General features: G+C 39.5%; 1 protein-coding gene across 3 annotated transcripts in view; it reads left to right on the top strand.

Annotated features, from left to right (window-relative positions):
* The window catches only part of LOC133724426 (disease resistance protein RGA2-like), a 37,960-nt gene extending 14,033 nt beyond the window's left edge, over positions 1–23,927 (top strand). The window contains exons 1-5 of one of the 3 annotated variants that reach the window (XM_062151155.1): positions 17,096–19,814; positions 21,125–21,240; positions 22,427–22,552; positions 22,807–23,091; positions 23,475–23,921. In XM_062151155.1, coding sequence (XP_062007139.1) covers positions 17,162–19,789 — 2,628 coding nt within the window. In that variant the 5' untranslated portion in view covers positions 17,096–17,161 and the 3' untranslated portion in view covers positions 19,790–19,814; positions 21,125–21,240; positions 22,427–22,552; positions 22,807–23,091; positions 23,475–23,921. Of the gene's footprint in view, positions 1–17,095; positions 19,815–21,095; positions 21,241–22,426; positions 22,553–22,806; positions 23,092–23,474 lie in introns of those variants that run through there. The other 2 variants (XM_062151154.1, XM_062151153.1) reach the window with 2 other exon arrangements.
* The last annotated feature ends 342 nt before the right edge of the window (positions 23,928–24,269 follow it).

Here is a 24,269-nt window from a genome sequence, read left to right as displayed (position 1 = left end):
GGATATTAAGAGCCCATATGTACTTCCACATCTTCTGGGAGTTGGTGTAAACTGAGGCAAGGCTATTATAAGCACTTTTAACAGTGAACTTGCCATTAGAAGTGTGTCGCCAAATCAGCTTATCACATTGTTGTCCAGTAACATCAATGGGAATGCATAAAATTTTATCCACAACCTCAGCTGGCAGACAAGCATATAGAAGAGTTGCATCCCATTCATTGTTACTCCAAAAATCTTGGACAAGCATGCTATCATCGACCATTGTAGAGTCCAGTGCAAGATCTTTAAGAACACCGAACTCAGTCCAGTTATCAGTCCAAAAAGAAACAGAATTCCCATTTCCAATTCTCCAAGTAAGACCTTTTTTTAATAAGGCAGCACCAAAGCAAACACTAGACCAGGTGCTAGAATACCTAGATGGCATTGCATAATCATTATCAAGGAATTTCCCCCTCTTCAAATATTTTTCAGAGAAGATTTTGCACCATAAACCATTATCATTTTGAATAATCCGCCAACCAATCTTAGCAAGCATAGCCTGGTTCATTTCCACAGATTTTTTAATTCCCAAACCACCAGCCATTTTAGGTTTACAAATGGTATCCCAATTTACAAGATGGACACTCCTTTTGTCATCACAATCACCCCAAAGGAAATTTCTATTCATCTTGTCAAGATTCTCACAAATAGAGATAGGTAGTTTCGCAGTTTGCATCGAATAAGTGGGGATGGATGATGTAACAGCTTGAATCATAGTCAACCTACCTGCCATGCTCAAGGTTTTACATTTCCAGCCTGCGAGCTTATTTTGGACCTTATCAAGAAGATCAGCATATGTATTTTTAGTAACCCTAGAGTGAATTAAAGGCATACCTAAGTATTTACCAAGATCCCTTGTCAAAGGGGAGCCACATATAGCACTGATCTCCTTAGCTAGCCTTTTCCTGGTGTTAGGAGAGCAATAGAGCTTAGACTTTTCAAAGTTGACAGTTTGACCTGAGAGAGCACAAAAGATATCCATGCATTGCTTGAGAACTTTGGCCTGTTTAGTAGAAGCTTCAGCAAACAATATAAGATCATCAGCAAAGAATAAATGGGAGATCAAAGGTCCAGATTGTGAAGACTTAATAGGCTTCCATTGTCCAACTTCAACGGCAGAATGAATCAAATGGGACAATTTTTCCATACATAAAACAAAGATATAAGGGGAAAGGGGATCCCCTTGCCTTACTCCTCTGCCAGCACCAAATCTATCAGATAGTTCACCATTCAAAATTACCTGAAAGCTAGCAGAGCTAATGCAGTTCATAATCAGGTGAGCTAGCTGAGTAGGGATCTGCAACTCAAAAAGAACTTGAGCAATAAAACCCCAATTAAGCTTATCATAAGCCTTAGATAAATCGATCTTCCAAACCATAAAGCCCTTTTTCCCTTTGGACAACCTGCATTTGTGTAGAATCTCTTGGGTGATCAGAATATTATCCGATATGTGTCTTCCAGGCACAAAACTGACCTGATTTGGGCTGATCCAGTTGCATAGTAAAGGTCTGATTCTAGCCACAATAATTTTTGTAATAACTTTGTAAATAGTGCTACATAAACTAATGGGACGAAAGAGATGCATGTGTTTAGGACTTTGAATCTTCGGAACCAATGTAATTAAGGTGTGGTTCAAACCATCAGGAACTTTACCATCCAGGAAAGCAGTTGAGACGAGTCTGATAATATCATCACCACATAGGCTCCAATGTTTTTGGTAAAACACAGCTGGAAAGCCATCAAATCCAGGAGCTTTAAGACCACCAATAGAAAAGAGAGCAGATTTTATCTCATTGGCACATACAGGTTTCTCCAAATCCATTACGGAAGTAGCATCAATAGACGGAAATAAAATTGGGATGTGAAATCTCAAATCAGAGCTCTCATGGAAGGAAAAAAGATCTTGGAAAAATTCCATGGCAATGTTTTTCATACCTGTGGAGTCATCACACCAATTACCAGTCTTGTTAAAAAGCCCATCAATTTTGTTCCTTCTCCTCCTCACCATGGTGGTGATGTGAAAATATTTAGTATTTTTATCTCCAGCTTGGATCCACTTATCTCTGGATTTTTGCTTCCACAACAAATTTTCACAGTTTCTGACATGCTCATATTCTTTAATAAGATCCAGCTCCAGCTTTTGAAGAAAAGCATTATCCCTGGTACTTCTATGTTTTTGCACACCACCAATTCTAGCAAGAAGTCTCCTCTTTTTCTTGAAAATATTTCCAAAAACATCCTTATTCCAAATTCCTAGCATATAAGCAAGTGATCTAGTTTTTTGCAGGATATCTCCGGTTGTAGCATTCCAAGAATCCTTAACAAAAGTCGTATAAGATTCATGTTGCATCCACATGGTATGAAGCGAAATGGGGGATTGACCCGTTGAGATCTAGTATGAGGACTAAGCTTCAGTAAGAGAGGGCAGTGATCAGACCTTATCTTTGGGAGATGAACAATTTTTGCCTCAGGAAAGAGGAGTCTCCACTCGCCGGTACAAAAGCATCTGTCCAACCTCTCTTTAACTCTGCCATCAGACCATGTGTAATCAGCACCCTGGTATCCAATATCAATCATAGCATCATTGTAAACCCAGTTTTTCAAACCACCAAATTTTCCTACATAGGAACCACCATTTTTATCAGCATAGGCAATTAATTCATTGAAGTCCCCAATCACAGCACTAGGCAACTGATGAGTAGCATGAAGATTAGCTAGATAAGACCATAAACCTCGTCTAGTAGCCGCACAAGGGCTAGCATAAATACCAGTAATTAACCAACATGTAGAACCAATCCCTGATACTTTAACAGTAATAGATTGAGAAGTAGAGTCCACCGTATCAATTTGAGTTTTATATTTGTTCCAAAGCATCCATATACCCCCTGAAAAGCCCTGGGCCTCGACCACTTCAAAACTAGTGAAACCAAGATTCAAAAGATGATTTTTAGCCTTAGAGAATTGCACTCTAGGCTCACAGATAATCAAAAGATCAACGGAATTTATTTTAACAAGGTCTGAAATTGCAGACCTAAAATCACCACTCCCTGCACCCCTTGCATTCCAACATAAGATATTATCCATGAAAGTATATGAAAAAGAGGGGGGTATAAACCCAGAATTAGGATACAACCATATCCTCCCCGACAGGAGAGGGCAAGTGAGGCTCAACAGTAGCCATGTCGGAGGAAGCAGAATTCTGCCCTGTATTCGATGAGAGATTTAAACTCCTGTGGGAAGTAATATCACAAGAACTGCCATCACCACCAACCTTATTAATTCCAAATTGCTCCATATTCTCCTCAGGAGGCGTGTGCCCAAAGGTAGCATCAAACGAGCTATTACTATGACACACATTATTGGAACTGCTCAGGGTGGCATTATGAATATTACCAGACAAAGGTTGATCGTCAACAGAACCACCCTTGAACACTCCTTTCATAAAAGAAAATGACGCAATATCCACAGTGGCTTCAGAATTAGATATTTTGATGTCTTTTCCAGCAATATTCTTTGATTTTGAGGAGGAGGAGCTACCCTTGGAACCACCTCCCTGATTGGAAATATCCTTTAAGGGATTCCTGCTTTTAGAAGCAATTTTCCTTGTATTGGCAGGAGGGATACAATCAACAGTGCTTTTACCCTTAAGTTTAGCCTCCTTTGCAGCAATTTTGCCAGCTTTTTCCTGCACCTGCTTCCAAACTTTCACAATTTTAGGTTCATTTGCAAATTCCACCGAGCCAAAGATAGGCTTACTCACAGGAGTCTCCTTTTCTACATTGTCTGTAGGGTTTTCATCATCATCTTTCTGCAAGGGAGCAAATCTAGAACCAGAGTTTCCTTTCCCCTTAGCTTGGGTTTGGCTGGAGGTAGAAGCTTTCCTGTTCTTGTAGTTCATTATCATCCAAGGTCCCATGTTAGGTTTTGCCATTTTAACCGTAGTGGTAGCAGGTTCAGTATCACTGACATTTGACTTTTCTGCAATAGGCGCCTCAATGCAACTAGGGAACTGCACAGCAACATCATCTTGCCTACCATTTGAAATCTCAGTAATCATGGGTTCATCCACTTTTGTATTGACAGAAATAGCTGAACCAGAGGCTGCATTCTCACTTACGTAAGGGCATTTGTCCTTTACATGACCATAAACCCCACAGTTGAAACAAATTGTGGAGATACCTTCATACACAACACCAAATGGTTTTCCATCAATTTCCACAAACGGTTTCAGGGGCTCATTGAGGTTAATCTCCACACAGACTCTGCAGAACTTCCCTCTGGCTTGTGCAAGAGTGTGCTGATCAACTCTCACAACTCTTCCAACCATACTGCCAATCTTTTCCATGGTGTACTGCTTGAAGTATTTGACTGGTAGTCCATTGATACGAACCCACACTGCCATAGTCTTGATTTGCTCTTCAGAAGGGTCAAATTCTGGTCTCCATTTTTGAACCACAAGGGTTTGGCCTGCAATAATCCATGGTCCATTGCATAATGCATAATTCATGTCTTCACAAAGCTGGAATTTCACAATGAAAAATGAATTGGGCAAATCCACAAGCTGCCATCGTCCTTTAAGTGTCCACTTACGGGTAAGTGCTCTTCTCATAAATTCATATGCATCATCAGAGTTAGGGCGACCCATAAGCTTCACAATCACCGCACAATTCCATTCTAGGTCAAGCTTAGCTTCAACGCGCTCAGAGAAAGAAATATTTGGGCCAAGTTTACCTTCAGTGATTGTATAATCACTATCATCCAGAGTGAATTCTTCCATCATCGCGTTGGATAAGCGAGCTCCCAGTGGTTGTAGAACTGAGCTAGCATAGCTCATAGGTGTCTTTAGTTGAATTGACTCCGGCGAAGTCGCCGCCGGAGATGGTGCAGACTCGATCGAAACTTTCTTATTTTCGGCACACAGTGAATCATCATATCGGGTGCGCTTATACTGAATCAGAGTAGTCGAAGCTCCTCCACCACCCCCAGAGGGAGTGGCGGAGAACCGAAATACCGGTGTCGCCGTCGTCACGCAGTCGGTGATGCAACGGTGCCGGAAATTGAATCTGGGTGGGTGGTTAGGTAGCGATTAGAGCAAAAGAGGAATCAGGTCCGTGCGCGTGGGGCGCGTTCTTTTTTTTTTTTTAGCTAGTCAGGAACAGTAATTCGAGAAAAGCTTTTGCTAACATAACGTTCGTCAATAAGGTTACTATATGTCTGAATTTCTTTATTTCGTTATAACTCTAAGGTCTTTTGAAGATATGAAGGATGCTCTATACTTTACATAAATTTCAATCTTTAGAACTGAGCAGCCCTCTCACAATTATCAACTCAAGGAATCAAATTAATAACAATGATGCATAATGAAGTGCAACCTAGCATTCAGTGCATATGTAACTTCAACAATAATGCACATGCAGCACAGGAATTTCAATCGCAGTAGTACACATACCAAATAAAGTACGTAAGAAATCACATGGCTTATCATCCTGCATGCTGACAGATGCAAAAGACTTCCGCTTTGCCATAGTAACATTCTGAAATTTCTTGCCACATGCATCTGCAAAACCATATCACCTGTTCAATCAAAAAGCAAAAGCATACCAACTCTATCTATCCATCATTCCTATATCCAAAAGCCAAAGAACTTTAACTATTCTTCAGTAAATCAAATAAACTTCACTTAACTGAGGGTAACGCTGAAATAGACTACACCAACTACTGTATATAATTTCCTCAGTTAAAACATTTAACCCGAAACCAAAAAATGGATGTCACAAATTCTAAGATAAAAGGCTCTGATCTCTCCAAATTACCAAATAAAAATCCAATTCTTCCACAATGCATGATGGGTTTTAACAAAAGCTTAAACTTTCGGCAAGGCATTTCGGTGACTGGAGTCAGCGGATAAAACACACAACTTCAGCAATTCAGAAAGAATGGTTTACCTGATATGAAGAAGCTCCGGCTAAGCTTTCCGAATTGATCTCTCAACCACACGATTAGGTAAGAAGTAAAGAACTATATGATAGGTTCCATCCCCAATTTCTCTCTAATCCTTACTGTATTGGCCCAATACTTTGTAATAGTGGAATAGCCCATTACAAGATCCAGTGTTCATGGCAGTATTATACAGTTTCTTTGAGTTCTCTTTGTTAATTTCTCTTGTTTCTCCAAGTTGAGTCTATCAACTGATATCAGAGCATGGCTCCGCCTAGGACCGTGCAAGCTTCAGCTCCCTCCACAACCAAGAATCCTTCCAAACTCATATCACTGCACATCTTGCTGCTTTGCAAAGCACCATGGTGCAAGCAATCCTACACCAACCCTCCCTCATTCCCAAACCATACGCAACCCACTCCAACTCTTACCAATCCACGTACCTACACCCACTACCAATTCGTACCTAACCCAACCACTGAGGACTCACCAGATAACATGGAGTTTCACGATTGTGTCAGCACACAGGAAAAAACCATACCTGCATGCACCAGAAGAACCATACCCACTACCACAATCACAACCATTGGTGAGGTCATGAAGATTCAGGGCACAATCAACGGATCTCCAGCAACAATCTTTATTGATTGTGGAGCCGCCTCCAACTTCTTGAATCCCCAATTTGGGCCTAGCCATTGATCCTACTTCGGAATCACAATTTACCTCAGCCTCCGGCGAAACCCTTTCACCTACAGGCACAGCTGAAGAGGTTACCATCCTCGTGCTCTTTCCTCTTACTGAAGAGGTTACCATGGCTGGATTCTCTTGGCCTCATAGGCCAATGCCATGTACTTCGAGGTCTCACACAACGACCATCTATCGCTTCCACAGCTTTGTTACCGTCGGATCAATGGGATCGCTTAGCCCAAAGCCCAACCATACCCCCTCAAGCCCACACCGAAATAGCCCACCCCTTAATCCAAGCTCTCCTTATTTCCTTTTCAGATATATTTTAAAGAGACCCATTGACCATCAGATTAACCTTCTACCCAACACAAGCCCAGTCAACGTCCGGCTTATCGATACCCTCAATCTCAAAAAGCCGAACTTGAAACCCAAGTAACCAACATGCTCACACAAGGCGGCCTTATTGTAGCCATTTCTCTGCACCGGTTCTCTTAGTGACGAAAAAAAAAAAGGGTACTTGGAGGTTTTGTGTAGATTATCGATCCCTCAATGCGGTGACGGTTAAAGACTGGCTCCCTATTCCGGTAGTAGAGGAACTTTTGGATGAATTACATGGTGTCACCATTTTCTCAAAGCTCGATCTACGTTCCAGTTACCATCAAATCCGCATGAAGGAGGAAGACATTCCAAAAATGGCATTTCGCACTCACAAAGGTCACTTTGAATTTGTCGTAATGCCCTTTGGGTTAACTAATGCTCCCACTACATTCCAAGCTTTGATGAACCATGTTTTCAAACCACTACTTCGCAAATGTGTCTTGGTTTTTTTCGATGATATTTTAGTCTATAGTCCGGACTTACAATCTCATGTGAAGGATTTACAAGATGTGCTTACTTTATTACAGGCTAACCAGCTTCAAGTAACGCTTTCTAAATGCTCATTTGCCCAGCCTAAAGTCCATTATTTGGGCTATGTTGTTTCAGTCCATGGAGTGTCAATTGATCCAGAGAAGGTTAGGGCAATCAGAGAGTGGCCCAAGCCCAAAACCCTCAAGGCTCTGCGAAGCTTCTTAGGCCTTACAGGGTACTACCGCCTTTTCATCCACCACTACGACATCACCGCAAAGCCATTGACAGACCTTCTCAAACAGGATAACTTCAAGTGGTCTCCGGCTTCTGAATCGGCCTTTGAAGACCTCAAGCAATCGCTCATGACGGCGCCAGTCTTAGCATTGCCGAACTTTACCCAACCTTTTGTCTTGGAGACCTACGCAAGTGGCATGGGCATCAGCACGGTGCTATCCCAGCAGCAACACCCGATCGCGTTCCTGAGCAAATCTCTATCCCCTCGCAATCAAGCTTTGTCCGTGTACGATAAAGAGATGTTCGCTGTCCTATTTGCAATTGAGAAGTGGCGCCCATATGTGATCAGTCATCCATTTAAGATACTCAGTGACCACCAAACCCTCAAGCATTTGTTGGACCAACGCATCTCAACAAAAATAGCTGGCCAAATTGATGGGTTACAAGTACTCCATCGAATACCGACCTGGGAATACCAACACAATACCAGACTTGCTATCAAGGCAGCATGAATTTTGCCCAATTTCAGCTATCTTTGCACCGTTGTTCGACTGCCTAACTCAAATTGACCAAGCTTGTCTCAGAGATCAGGAAGCTCAAGTCATTATCTCTCAATTACAGAAGGGTCTTACAACCAAGAAAGGTTTCACTTGGGTGAACAACAGATTACTTTACAAAGGTTAGATCTTTGTGCCTTCTTCTTCAAATTGGCGCACTAGGCTTCTTTATGAATTTCATTCTTCACTGCAAGCTGGGCACTCAGGATACCTGCTCACTTATATGCGTATTTCAACAATTTCTCTTGGCCAGGAATGCGTAAAGATATCAAAGCCTTTATTGCTGAGTGTGATCAATGCCAAAGGCAATCATATGAGACCATCAGGCCCCCTGGCCTCCTGCAACCTCTCCCCATCCCCGAACACATCTGGTTTGACATCTCGATGGATTTCATTGATGGTTTGCACCCCTCGGATGGAAATAATGCAATATTTATTGTTGTCGATCGACTCTCCAAATATGGACATTTCATTGCCATCTCCCACTCATACTCTGCTACTCAGATTGCTGAAATATTCATGAAGGAAGTCTTTCGCCTTCACTGTATGCCCAAGTCTATTGTTAGTGATCGAGATCCGGTGTTCATCAACCATTTCTGGGCTGCTTTCTTCAAGTCACAAGGCACGAAGCTGTGCCACAGCTCAGCCTACCATCCCCAAATGGATGGCCAGACTGAGGTTGTCAATCAATTCCTTGAACACTACTTGAGGTGTTTTGTGCAAGACAAATCATCTTCTTGGTCTGGTTTACTCCACTAGGCAGAACGGTAGTACAATTCCACCTATCATTCCACCATTCGAATGACTCCATTCCACGCTGTTTACGGTACTCCTCCCCCATATGTGGCAATGTATACTCCAGGGTCCACTGATAGGAGCATTTTAATGTGGTATTTTAATAGTTAATTCCTCACATTTTGCTTAGTTAATTCCTTAATGAATCGATTTTTAACTTAATTTCTATTTTTTTAGGTACATTGGAGTAGATGATGATGAAATGAGCATTAGGTCCATAATTACCTATAAATGATGGAGAAAAATGGAAATGTACTAAAAGGTCAATTTTACACATTTTCCTACTCCGGCTAGGAGAAACCAAGCCAAGCAAGGAAGAAGGAGCGGCCGCCGGACCAAATGAACTTCAAATGAGCTGAAACTTTCCAGATCCATTCTAGACATCCTAAGGATCGTTTCTTATGAAGAGTGCCAGAGCTAGAATTGAGTGGAAGGCCTTCAAACAGTCAGCCCAATTTCCTGCAGAAGCAAAACTGGAAAACTGGACCCGTAAGGAGTCCAGCAGCATTTTCGGCCCAACCACATGGAATAAAAATCTGAAATTTTACCAGGGTGATCTACACTCATAATGGAACATTTTTTATGAAGAGGTCATAGTGAAATTGGGAATGCTTGTTGGAGAAATAATTGAAGGAATAAAGGGGCAGAAACTGATCTAAAAACAGCTCAACACCACATGTTCAAGTTTCCTACCCACATGAAGAAAGCTAGATGCTTTTCTCTTTTTCCTTGGATATATTTTTCTGCTCCAATAGATCATCATCACTTCCATACTTCTACACCTTCATGCCTTGCTTTCATTTCATCATTACTCCATCTTTTCCATATTTTACAAACCACTTTCATTATTTTTCTTCCATTTATCATTTCACTCTTCTTTTTCTTCCCTATATAAACACCTTCTCCTCTCACTCTAAACACATTTCCTTCATCCATTTCATCTTCTTTGTCTCTCCATTTCCATTCCATTTTTCTCTCCATTCTCTAGTTGCAAAATTCTGCGTTTTCAAGTAAGAAGAAGAAGAAGAAGAAGGAGCCGGGAATATCATATCCTCCATCGTCCACCTTGAAGGCTTGCTTCCAAGATTCAAGATTTCAACGTTTCAAGCACTCCATCTCCATCTCCAACTCACGGTGTAATTCATTCTTTTTCCTTATTTAATTTCGTAGGAATTTGTTTCTAGTTAACAATAACATTAAGGGCAAAGTTTAAGCCCAATTTCTATGTTTGAATATAAATTGTGATTTCTTTATGTTGATTTTTATGTTGCTTATGTGAGATTGCTTAACTGATTTTGGATTGTGGAAAACTTTTATATGTATGTGTTCTTTGATGGCCAACTTAGGATATATGCATGTAATTGGTGCTAGATTTAAGTAGTAAAGGCTTTGGACAAAAGTCGAAATCAATTAAGGAGGATTGCAAATAGATGGACTTTTTCATACTAGGTTGTGCACTTTGGTTGACATCCTTTCTTTGTTCTTCATGCATTGAATGTGTTCTTGATTAGCTAGTTTTCTAGACTATGATTGCATGTTCAATAGGTTTAATTTAGGTGCTTTCACTTAGATTAAATATTCAAGGAAAGTAAAATATGGGAAATCATTTGCTTCGAATGTTTCACATGGTCAACTTATTTCTCATGACATAGATAATCAACTATAGGAATTGTAATTGGATTTCATTCATATGATTGTAGTTTTGATCTTTGTTTCTTGTGTTCCACCTTTGTATATGTGTTTTTACACTTTCTTTATTTCATTTAATTTTAATTCCAATTCTATAATCTCAAAACCCCCCTTTTTATATTAACTTGTATATATTTTTATTCTTTATTTTATTTTTGTACATAATACTTTTTACTTTATTATTTTTATTCTTTATTTGTTTTTTTTGACAATGACAGGTGTACCCTCAATCCCCGGAATAGAACGATCCCTATTTGCTTATACTACTAACGATGTTTTCAGGGTTAAATTATGCGCTTGCTTTTAGCGTATCATCCACTTCTGTACAAGCAGTAGATAGAGCTCTACAAGACCAAGACACTCTCCTTCAAATGCTCAAAACCCACATGTTGGCAGCCCAAAATAGGATGAAACAAGCTACTGATATTCACCGCACTGAACGGGAATTCAAGGTGGGTGATTGGGTGTTTTTGAAGTTACACCCATATCAATAGCAGTCCTTGGTGAAACGGTCTTCCCACAAGCTATCCCCTCGCTACTATAGACCTTTTTTGATCAAGGCTCGCATTGGCGAAGTGGCTTATAAACTCGAACTACCTCCTCAATGCCGCATCCATCCTATTTTTCATGTGTCCGTCCTGAAGTAGCGCCTATGTGAAGGTACCCCCTCACAACTTCTCTCCCTGACTTTGATGAACATGGTGAGTTGCTATGGCATCCTGAATCAATCCTTGATATGGTTGTCGTGCGCAAGAAGAAAAGAAATGTCACCCAATGGTTGATCAATCAAATGGATTGGTCTACCGACTGAGGACGCCATATGGGAAGACACAGTACTATTATTTGTCTATTTTTGATCTGTGAACCAGTTATTGAGTTTGAGAGAAGTATAGGTCGATTTATTTTCAGGTGGCAATAATCCCTCACCTATAGCCCTGAAAAAGCCGGAAAAAAAAAATTAATGTATCAGTGTCTTCATAGGCTTTTCAATCTCAAATTACAACTTTTGTTGAGAAAATGTGTAGATGTAAAGAAATTTACTAGTGTAAATGGGATAAATTTCGTAAATATAAATGGGAAGGTGGTTTTAGTTTTTGAGATTTGAAAATCTCCAATCATGATTTCCTTGCCAAGACACTTGAGAGGCTCGTGTCTTTGCTTTCTTTCTCTCGTTAGCAGATTATTTTGAGTGAAGCATTTTTCTGGGGCATAATGGGGTTAATGCAACTTAATAATAACATAGCCAACACCTTCACATGTGAACCCGAAGATTACGATCACCATATTCAAGCAATTAACTCAGTTAAAATGTCTTCAATGGCTCTGGCCTCTGGGTTAACTATTCAAATTTGTCTTGCTGGCAACTAAGTTGACTAGGCTATATTATTGATCCTTATTAATTTTAGTACATCAACACCTGCCCAATAAATTTGGTGCAGGATAATCGGTGCATGTTTTTATGGCATCTGATAAAGTTGTCGAACAAATTGATTGAGCTAGGGAAGACCAAGTGTAAAAAGCAATTTTACTGAAGATGTAATAAGGCATGAATGAGAAAATATAGGATAAAATTTTATTATATTTCTGAGTATTGAAATTATTGAGCCAAAAACTGTTAAAATGCAAACTGCTTGCAATGTGTTCCACACTTCCATCCAATGTGTATGACAGGACTCGCCCCCGGATTTCACCCTGAAATCCGAAGTGGCCCTGCGGGGTCCACCTTAGAAGAAATTCTTCCAAAAATTTGGCAGAACTTCCCCTAAAATGGACTACCCAAAACCTGTAGAAAGGAAATTTACACTTCTAAATCACTCATCCTTATTCTCCTAGAGTCACCCTGCTCCCCAAATCACAACATCGTCCAATTCACATAACACAAAACGCAACTTGAATAACATTAATCCCACAGGTAATCAGAGCAATTCTAATAGAAAGGTAAACAAGGAAAACCTAATTCAAAGGCCAACGCGGAAGCCATGCTGTTGACTATGCCTCAATTCCATGTACGCCCGACCTCAACTAATTTCGCCTGCAAACTGGGCATTTGAAACCGAAGGACCCAGGGGAAAGTATTGAAAAAAAACACGTTAGTGTGAGTGGACAAAAATAAATAATTAAGATGATTTAAATGAAGCAAACTTGAATACTCTCCCACTTATTTAAATTTATAAAACCTCGATGCATGCAACGTTTATAAAACATATTTCTTTAAACTCAAAATCTCATGAAAACATACCTGCCCCGCTGGTTAAGAGAAATCGGACTAGGCCCCACTAGTCAAGTAATAATAGGATATGGGGAAGAGATATCACCATACGGGTAAAGGAGCCCCTTAGGCTCTACCTACCCTCGACTGTCACCCACACATAGATTGTGTGAGGAGGAGAACTAATAACCTCGACTACCACTCACGTGAGGAGAAGAATAAACTACCTCAACTGCCACTCACAAACACAAAGTAAGTGAGGAGGAGACCTAGTATTGGACCCCGGTATGGTAAGGAAAACAATCGAAAACCAGTAAATCCATAAATCCATAAAGCTTCCCCAATATCTCACGAGAAAAGATATCTTCCAATGATGTGGCCCCGCACGCCAAAATAGTCTCGAAGTCATAAACAAATGGGCAAGAAATAATAAATAATTATAATTTCCTTAGGAAATCCCATTTCCGATAATATTCCAGAAAATCTCAAAATCATCATTAAGGCATTCCCAATGCCAAAACCGAAAGTCGATAAATAAATAAGAAATATAACTCCAACGAAATTCCATTTTGAAAATCTTTCAGAAATCTCAAATCGACGAATAGAAATATATTTAATTCCGAAAACCACCTCAGAAATAATTCGTCGAATATCCATATCAATCATAAATTCAAATCCGAGCATAGAAACTCACGTTCGAAAATCATGATGGAAAATCCAATCAAAATTCCAATAAATATTCAAAACCAAATAATATCCGAAACTAAATAATATGCTCAAAGAATAATATGATAATTAAATAAAGCATTAATTTAAGAAACAACGCATGCATCAATTCTTAAAAACAAAAGTCCACTCACAGTACTATTTCGACAATCACGTAAACGAGTTCCTTCGTCGAGCAGTAGCTCGATACATCGCCCTGTACAATATTATAATTCGTGAACAACGATTCGGCAATTAAATACGATTCTAATATCTTGTCCTCCTAAATCAAACTTCCAATTTAACCAAAACTTCATCATTAACACCAATTCTTTAATTCAAAGTTTCTAGGGCAAAGTTGAGAGAAATCCAACGGTGGAATTCTCGAAAATCAATAACCAAACTATTGAACTTTGGAAAAATTCCGATAAATATCCAAACCTCCTCCAATTTCCACCAAACTTCACATACAAGCTCCACAACATTTATAGGATTTAATTGGGCTAAAACAGAAAATTAAAAACCTACTTTACTCGCCTTCACGCGCCACCCACAGTGGCAGCGTGTGGGCCCCACGCGCCGGCGGCCACCACCTCCGATGGCCACTAAATTTTGGCAGCAGCAACATCACAACAGACCCAACAATTTTCTCAACTACATCACACTCCAATTTTACCTTAAAGCACTCGAAATTGGCCAGTGAAGAAAACCCAGAAAAACCTCCGAACCCTAGAACTTGAAATCGTCGATTCGACCTCCACACTGCAAATTGAAGTGAATGGCCTTGGGGGAAATGATCACCGGCTTGAGGCGCCCCTACGGTCCCAATTTGGTGGTCGGAAATGGCTGAATCGCCGGAAAAGCTCAAACTGCCCCCGTGAAGTTCTTTGCTTCGATTCGAGGTTTTCCGGTCAAATTGCCGAAATCCAAGGGCACTAGCGTCAAGAGGAGGAAGAGGCGATCACGTGGTGGCCGGTTGCCCGCCGGTTAATGGCCGGACGGCGGCGAATCGAAGGGGATAAGGAATCGCCCGAAGAGGAAAGGGGAGAGATCGGGGGAGAGGAGAGAGAAAGGTGGGTTTCCGGATTTGGAAACCTACCACAGTAAATTTTCATTATTTATACAAATTTCTACCATGAACAGTAACTTTCTTAATTCACTCATAACTTTCGCATAGGAACTCCGATTTTTACAAACCACATATGCACACGCTCGGTTTAACGTCCTCTAAAATTTCCATGAAGAACATTTTCTCAATTTTTGACCCGAACAAAAAGTCAACTTTTAGGGCTACTAAAAGTACCGAAACGACACTAAAAGTGAAAGTAGTTGTCGTTTACCGTCCAAATGACTAGTAAACGGGTAAATTAAGATACGGGACGTTACAGTGTACCTCTAATAATTAAATAATTTTTACCCTGGGATTCAAACTAATTACAAAGAAGAGAAAACGAAAGGTGGAGTTGATGATATCCGCTCTGAGAAAACAGGGAAGAAACCTAGGGTTTGGAAATTGCACAGAAGAGGTTGCTGCCTGTCCGGCGGCGCCCCCGCGTCTGCCGTGCGTGGGTCTTGGCCTCATCAACGAGTGGCGGGTGTTGTTAGACAGGATCGTGGGGTCTTGGGGCTCCAGTTCAATTCTGGTCTCTGCTTCGTCCTTCTGAGTCGTGTCTGACGATTCTTTCCTCTCGGGCGGCAACGCAGGATGGGTGGTTGGTGATTGACACAGGCTTCAAGCAGGTGGTCAGAGGCTACATCGTGGCAGCGGTATGCCATGGATCATATGGCACCGACTATCTCTCTGAGATGGGTCTATAGGCGGAGAGTGCAAGGGTGGTATCGGGCCATTAAGCTGATGGACGAAGCTGGGTGGCAAGGCAAGGCAAGTTTCTTACTGGTTCTCGGTGTGGGCTCGTCGGGATTTGACTTTAAGTCTGGATCCGGCTGACAACAGTTGAGTTTAGTGTGGCTTGCTGCTTGGATTGCGTCTCTCTGGCATTGCGAGTTCGGCAGGACAAATTTATGAGGGTGGTCTACCGGTGGGCCATCTAAGGAGAAGGAAGACGGTTGGGGTGGCAATTCTAATTTTTTGTTTAAAGTAATTTTTTGGGTTACAGTTTTGATTAGGGTTTTGGTTAGGTCTTGTTAGAAACTTGTTGGTGTTTTGAGTCCCACATTGGAAATAAGTCCTACACTTGTGTCCTTTATATGTGTATAAACAAAACACATATTAAATGGATAGTGGAGAGACAAGGCCCATCGGGGTGAAAGCCCATTGGGTTGGAGCTTTGTAAATATTTATTTATTTATATCAAAGACTGGAATTCCAACAAACAAACACAAGTGAAGTTCGCCAGGTTTCAAGGCATCTTTGCAAGGCCTTGGAATGAGAGTTGTATCCTGCAGGGCAGACATCTATGATCAACCACAACACAGGTGTGGGGACGAAATTTTGTCTTAGGACATTGCGCTGCATACACAAGCCTCTCTCACAAAATCAACAGCTAGGATTGATCAGGGGTTATTAATCCCCATGTGAAATAACAGGTCTTTATGGTCTTTAGCATGTCCCTACTCTTTTGAGCTAGGGTTGGGTCAAATTGAGGTGTTATGGATGTGGTGTCTTTCCTAGGGATGACTTGGTTTATTTTGGTTTTATCATATGATCAATGTGCTGACGAGCGATCCTTGCACGTGATCTGGCATCTTTGGGACACGGTGTGGAAGTGGGCGTTGGTTTTTCTAGTGGCTGTCTATGAGGTGGTATCAAAATTCTCGAGATTCTCAGTAGCCAAAGAGGTTGGGCCCTTTCGGCTCATGGAGGTCATTTATGATGACGGATCCGTAACTGAGTTTATATCCACCACCGGTCATTCCCGTACTATGTAACTTTGATTAATTTTAATAAAGGTTTCTTATTATATAAAAAAAAAGTTTGTACATAATAATAAAATTGTGGAGATAGTGTCATATAATGCTTCGCGGAGATAGTGTGATATATTGCAATTTGTCTTGGTACCAATTGCGTATCATTTCAAATCTCAAGCATACAGTTATATTTGTTGCACATGAAATATAATTGAAGATATAATTTGAAATTTCCCAAAGAAAGAAAAAACATGAGTTCAAACTTCAAATGATTCATAAAGGTTAGCCAAATCCACTAACGAAGGAGAATAGAAAACTTTAATATCTTTTTCAACAGAGGTAGGCTCCAGAAAAGTGGAGTTGATTAAGATCACTTTCAAGTTTACTAATTTAATCAAATGTGATTTCAAAAAGTAGTGCAAAATAATTGATGCATGCTTTGTGGCTTTGTTGACTGGACTTCATCCAACAGAATAATTGAGGGAAGCCTTTGTTGACTGGACTTCATTCACAAATTGAGTCTGGGTTGAGTTCCTTTATACAAAACTCTATTTCCTATTTCACTAGCCTCAAAATACCTCTCTCTCTTTTCATGGAGTTTGCCAGCAACATTGCAGATAACGTCTTGGATAGGCTAGCTTCACATGCTTCCCAAGAGATCTGCTTGGCATGGAGCGCCCAACTTGAGCTCACCAAGCTCCACAACACCTTATCTATCATCAAACTAGTGCTCGAGGATGCAGAGAAGAAGCAAGTGAGAAATCCCCTAATCACTCATTGGTTGGGAAATCTCAAAGATGTTTGCCATGACGTTGATGATGTTTTGGACGAACTGGACTTCCAAAAGTTGCTGTTGAAAGTGGAGGTCGACAACTGTGGGAAGATCAAAGGAAAGGTACGCCAATTTTTTTCCCAATGGAATCCAGTAGTGTTTAACTTCAAAATGGGACATAAAGTGAAAGAGATTAGAGAAAGACTAGTTGAAATTGATAATGAAAAAAGACAGTTTGCTCTCCTTGAGTTTGCTAAGATAGCTGAAGATCCTCGTGCGCCCCAACAAGTGCACGATGACTGGAGGATGACTACCTCTAAAGTTGAGGCTTCAAATGTTATTGGAAGAGATGATGATAAAAAACACATTATCAAGCATCTCTTGAATGACACTGATTTCTCCAGTGAGGAGAATGTTTCTGTTGTTTCCATAATTGGGTTAGGAGGGTTGGGGAAAACAACACTTGCTAAATTGGTGTACAATGATAGCATGGTAGAAGAAAATTTTGAGACAAAGATGTGGATATGCGTTTCAGACAACTTTGATATTCAAACATTAATTCGAGGTATTACTAATGCTGCAAATGGACCAAAATGTGAGTATGAAAGTTTGGATCTTATGGAAAGAAAGTTGCAAGATATTCTTAGGGGTAAAAAATTTTTATTGGTGTTGGATGATATCTGGGATACAAAGTCTATTGGAGTAACAATTGAAAAATGGACTTATTTAAAAACTTTGTTAAATGTGGGAGCTAATGGAAGCAAAATCATCATAACAACACGAAATAAATCAGTTGCTTTACTTGTGAGTCCCTTATACATGCATTCTTTAGAAGGTCTTTCCCACAAAGATTGCATGTCCTTGTTCATCCAAAGGGCATTTAAAAGAGGAGGGGAGCAGTGCTATCAACATTTGATAGAAATTGGAGAGGATATTGTGAAGAAGTGTGGAGGAGTTCCTTTAGCAGTAGCTACTGTAGGGAGCATGCTTTATTTGAATACAGAGCGACACCACTGGTTGAGTGTCAGAGATGATGACATGTGGAGTATAGGGAATGACAATATTTTACCTGCACTCAAATTGAGCTATGATGCATTGCCACAACACTTGAAACCATGTTTTGCTTTTTGTTCACTTTTCCCAAAGGATTTTGAATTCCGCAGTGGCTTCTTGGCTTCACTGTGGCTAGCACAAGGCTACCTCAAAACATGCAACAAAAATGAAGATTTTGAACAGATAGGTATAGACTATATAAGGCAATTTTGCTCTAGATCTTTGTTTCAAGTCGAGATGGATCTCAAAACATTCATGATTTTTAAAATACATGATCTAGTTCATGATTTGGCAATTTCAGTGGCACAAATAGAGTACTCAACGGTCAATTTTCGTCCCTCTAGTGCTTTGGAAATGGTTCGACATGTGTCAATATCCAAAAAAGACTTGCTTGGAGAAGAGGCACAAGTTCCTGATTTCATGCTTAAGTCAAAGAAATTGCGAACCATTCTAATTCCTGAAGATACCCAGATGAATCAATGTTTTGTGAAGACATGCATCTCGAGATTCAAATATATGCGGGTGCTAGATCTCAGTAGGTTGCCTCTTGAAGAGCTACCAAGTTCCATTGGTAGTTTGTTTCATTTGAGGTATCTCAACTTATGTTATAATAATAAGATAAAAAGGCTTCCCAATTCCATCAGTAAGCTGCTGAATTTGGAGACCTTGTACCTTGCGGGTTGTAACGCACTTGAGGAGATACCCAAAGACATAGGGAACCTGATCAACCTCCGAAGCATGCTGATAACTACACAGCAGACGTATTTGCCGAAAGGAATTAGACGCCTCAACTCACTTCAATCTTTATATTTTGATGGATGTGTCAATCTTAAATCTTTGGGCGAAGAGATCCAATTCCTCAACAACCTTCGTAAATTGTGGATTAAAGGTTGTAATAATTTGGAATCCTTGCCACCAAATATGAAACACATGACCGCTTTAGATACTTTAGCTGTCAATGATTGCCAGGAGCTTCAGTTGATGATGAGATCAGGGGAAGGTCCTCAACGTCTTCGATCGTTAGTTATCGCGAAGTCAAGTTTGGAGGCTTTGCCCCCTTGGCTTGAAGATTCTGCAGACACTCTACAGAGCATATATCTTTATAGATGTCATAATCTCACGGCACTTCCGGAGTTGATAAACTTCAGATTCCTCGAGCAACTACGCATTGGCGAATGCTCCAAATTGTCGGCTTTGCCGCAAGGGTTGCATTGCCTTACTGAGTTGAGAGGATTGAAGATTGGAGGGTGTCCTGAATTGAGCAAAAGCTGCAAAAGGCAATTAAAAGGTGAGGAGTGGTCAAAGATGGCACGTCGGGTGAAGATTACCCTCGACGCTGATGATGAAGAAGATGAAGCCGACAATGGCTTGGCCGACCCGCGACGACGCCGTTAGTCACCTCCCAATTCCTCGTCTCCAGGTAACGAATCAGAATTCAATGAATTAGAGTGATCTGGAGTATTGAATTGTTGAAATTTGAGATAATTTTGATTGTGATTTGTGTGCTGATTGATGTAATTGCTTGGTGATGCTGTTGCTCTGTTCAGTTTCTCATGAAATCTTTCCTGCATTTGAAAATTGGGTGAGGTTTATGGTGTTAGGAGTACAGTTACGGCTTCTACTGTTCTATTGTGTATGGTACTGTTAGGACTACAATATATCAGCAGAACCTTAGATCACCACATTGTTTGTTTGCTTTAGTATCTTCTTGTTTAATGGCTACTTCTTTCCTTGAATCAACTGTAACTTTCAGAAGAAATTAATACAGGATTTGGCTTCCTGAAACTGCATAAAGCAGAACGCAGAAAGTACTAATTACTATCATTTAGAGTAGGTATACGAGAATCTGAGTTTGGTCCAGGCAAGTTATTATTTGTGAATTATTATGTGGTTTTATCATGTAAAGAAATTTCTTTAGCAATATATTTCTATTAATCGAATTGTTAAAATTTTCCCAAGTTCTAGAAACACAGATTTGGTTCAAGATAGGTAGCGAGTAAAAGTCACACATGTACTCATCTAGATTGACATTTGGGTCCAGTTCAGATACTTGGTGATTGCGGCCTTGAGATTGACAATGTGGAAAAACTGGGGATATCTCTGTTCTGTGCTAATAATTGTTAATTTTTTGAGTTTATTATGTTCCTTTTTTTTGCTTGATTTAATTTTACTAATTCCTACTTAGTCTCTAATGAGTTCATAGTCTTTGTTTTATAGTCTATGAACAAGTACCAGCAATACATATTCATACTGGGGCCTAATAGGCCTAGCCTACTCCCTAATGAACACAGCATAAAGAATCTTGAAACTGATTATAGTCTACATATTTAGAATGAACAATCTTTCTATTTAAACTATACTTACCGTGTGCTCTGTACTCCAAATCAATGTTACCATCTTAAGTCTTGGGGTCTGTTTGCTTTATTTTAAGGGGGAGTCAAATATTTATTGTACTTATCCCATTTGCTCTGTGAGCTGTACTCCATACATTTTGATTATGTTAACTTTAAAGAAAAACTGTACAGATGTCTGATATTCCTAGTTATGCAATGTCTGATATTCATAGTTATGCAATTAGATCAGTTTTCATAACTTTAAAGTCCACTTCTCTTGTGTAAACTTCTCCATGTCTATCTGCAAAAGTTTGTCTAATTTGTCATCATGCTATCTGTCTTATTAAGCTACTTGTTCTTATTTTTAGTATCCCTGCTGGGTTTGGAATCAGGGCAGAGGAAGAAGAAGGTCACTAGCTACAAGTTGTACGCTGTGGAGGGGAAGCTGAAAGGGACTCTCAGGAAGAGCTTTAGGTGGCTCAAGGAGACCTGTGATAGAGTGGTCTATGGCCGGTAATGGTTGTTTCATCAATTTTAATGAATATATATTGGTTTTGAGTGAGATATCTTGTTAACTCTACTTGTAACATAATATAGGCTTTGGCATAATATGGATTATTGAGAATGATACAAATTTGTGTAATCATAGCTGAAAGGCCGAGAAAATGATTCAACAATGTTGCCATGCTTTGCTATGAGTCCTGCAAACCCATTTGATCCATTTTATATCTAAATTTCTTATCACAACACATGGTTTTAAGATTTTTCATGAAAAGTTTACTTCTAATTTTTTGAGTTTGTATGGTGGTGGTAAGTGGTAACACAGAAGACTTCTATAAGGTGCAGTTGGCAACTTGGAATGTTTTTTAAATGTATGTCTTATGTGTCTTAGAAACCTCAGTGGGTTTTGCCCAGGTTTGATATTTGACTTGGTTTATGTGAAAATGTCTTACTAGTCTTAGAAACCTAAGTGGGAGCTGTCTTTGGAGTGATAATATTCAGGAACTGATGCTTGCAGTTTCACCAATAATTAAGCCATTGCAATCCCAAACTCACCTGTAATTTGCTCATGGAACTACAATGCCCTTCCCATTTTACTTTTCTCTTGGTCAATGTCAAGTGAGATTGTGGATGCATAAAAAAAAAAAGAGAGAAGAAAATGGTTTACAATTGCTTTAATATGCTCGGTTGATGCCGGCAAAAAAAAAAAAAAAGAATGATCAGGTTGACCACTGATTCAATCTTGAAACCGATCTTACTACTAGAAAACCGAAGGAGCACACAATTTGGACCTTTAGATCCAACCTTAATCTGGGGGTGTGTTTCTGCTCTATGTTTTGTTATTTTCAAGTTTTTCTCTTTAGTGCCTGCTGATTAGTTCTTCTGCTTCATGTGGGTTAAAATTTGAATCTGTTGACTTTTTTCTTTTTTTCTTTGTGTTTCTGTGAATGTGATAAGCTAACAAATGAAGGAAAAGTGAACAGCACTTGATGTGAATTTGGAAGAAATAAACATGAGAATTTGCTAGAGGTGGTGTATGTTCTGAATTATATGATTGTCATTGTAACAAAGCCTTAGTTTATTTGCATCTGGACTACTACATGGTATTCTGCTGATTTCATATAGCTTAAAATATATTTGTTCTGTGAATCAAACTCTGAAGTTTCTGTTCTTATTTTATGATTGGCTTATGATGCAGCTTGCATTGGGTGAGTTTTTTGGGGTACAGCAGCCGACTGCATTGTAACTACTGGGTTTTCGAAAGCATTGGAGTTGAATTAGGATTTACCTGATTTCAGGAAAGAGATCCATCTACTGATTTCAGGTTCCATTTCCCTCTGTTCCTCTGTTGTTCTGCAGCTAATTTCTTCCTAGTTTCCTCTTTCAGTTTGTGGAATTTTCTTATTTGGTTACTTTGGATGATTTACCTGACGGAGATGTTGGATTTATTTCTTTGGAGAACCTCTTGTTTTGAGCAAATTTATTTTCAGTAAAATCCCAAGCTTGATCTGCTAATAGCAGGATAAACACCTGAAGAAAGATGTTCTTCTCTTAATATTTTTGTATATCAATTTGCAGACATCTTTCCAATGCCTATTGAACAAGCAAGGAGGAAAACTAGCTGCTTGGGAATATCGATTGTTCCAGTCAGGGTGCTTCAAAATGAAGAAGTCCTGCACTGCTGTATTGTTCGAGCTTGGAGTAGCTTGGATTGGTCAAAGATGGCACGTCAGGTGAAGATTATGCTCGACTCTTATGTGGATACTGATGATGAAGAAGACGAAGATGAAGGTACACCAATGATCGAGAAGATGAAGGTCAAGAAGGAGTTTCAATGACAATACCAAATCAACTGATACCTTGGTAACAGACAATCTGTTACTTATTTATTCTTTACATATGTGGCTTTCATATATCAGATAATTAAGAGTTTTAACAACAACAAAAAATGGTTAACAATATCTTATTTAAAGCATAATAGATCATAGATCATTAATTTCTTATTTTACACTCGTATATATGGTAGCTACTAGTTTTATGATCTTTACCTCGTCCAATCTTTCACAACTGCATTGCAAGATAAAGTACCAATAGCTGCTTATTCAATAAAATATGTAGAATGAGGATTCAGATTAGGAGTTAGTACCAAAAGAATGCGAAATTTTATTAATTACACCATATTATAATCAGAAATGATTCTTATAACAAGCAAGCTAGCTATCTGATTTTCATCTTTTAACATGTAGGCTTTCCAGCTAAAGCATGCGTGCCGCCATTGGAGGTGCTTCAAAATGAAGAAGTCCTACACTGCTGTATTGTTTCCTTGTTTTACGCTTGGATCATGTTCGAGCTTGGAATTAGAGAGATGTTGATGAACTCAAAGGTTGTGTGATAAAGCAATGAGATTGTTCGAGTAGCTTCATTTGTGATTGTTGTGTGATTTTACTGTATGATAAGGTATAAGCCAGAATGTTTCAAAAACTTGAGAAATGTATAGTCGAATTTGAAGCTGATCAAACTTTCAATTATTATAATCGTCTGTGGAAGGCAGCCAAGCTTTGAAACGAAAGACATCCACGTTTGATATGGTTATCTCTGGCATAGGCCGTGTTTGTGAGGATGCCCCTGTTGGCAGAGCCGATTGAGAACTCTGATACAGAGGTGTCTGTGTCAATTTACCGGTCGTAGTGTTTAAATGCTGAGGTTGTTTATGTCAATTTACCGGTCGTAGTGTTTAAATGGTGATCAACAGTATTGAGGTGATGTATGTTGCTAAATTGTTTTGACACTATGGACAATTACTGCAAGAAGCAACTCAATAAAGATGCAAGGCATGAACAGGAAAATACATAATGCAATGGGAAAAAAAAAAAAAAGGAGGTGCAAAGGAAATTTATTTAACAATGAAGGAAATGGAAATGTGTTCGACTAGTAATAAAATTATTCACTTTCTGGTACAAGCTAATGACAACTTTGGTTCTTTGTAAAGAAAACGAAAAAAAAAAAAAACAAGACATTATAAAAGCCTTTCAAAGCTGATG

Source organism: Rosa rugosa, chromosome 1 (genome assembly GCF_958449725.1).
Source record: "Rosa rugosa chromosome 1, drRosRugo1.1, whole genome shotgun sequence".
Taxonomy (NCBI): Eukaryota; Viridiplantae; Streptophyta; class Magnoliopsida; order Rosales; family Rosaceae; genus Rosa; species Rosa rugosa.
The sequence above is the reverse complement of the archived record's forward strand: the minus strand, read 5'-3'. Positions and strand labels throughout refer to the sequence as shown.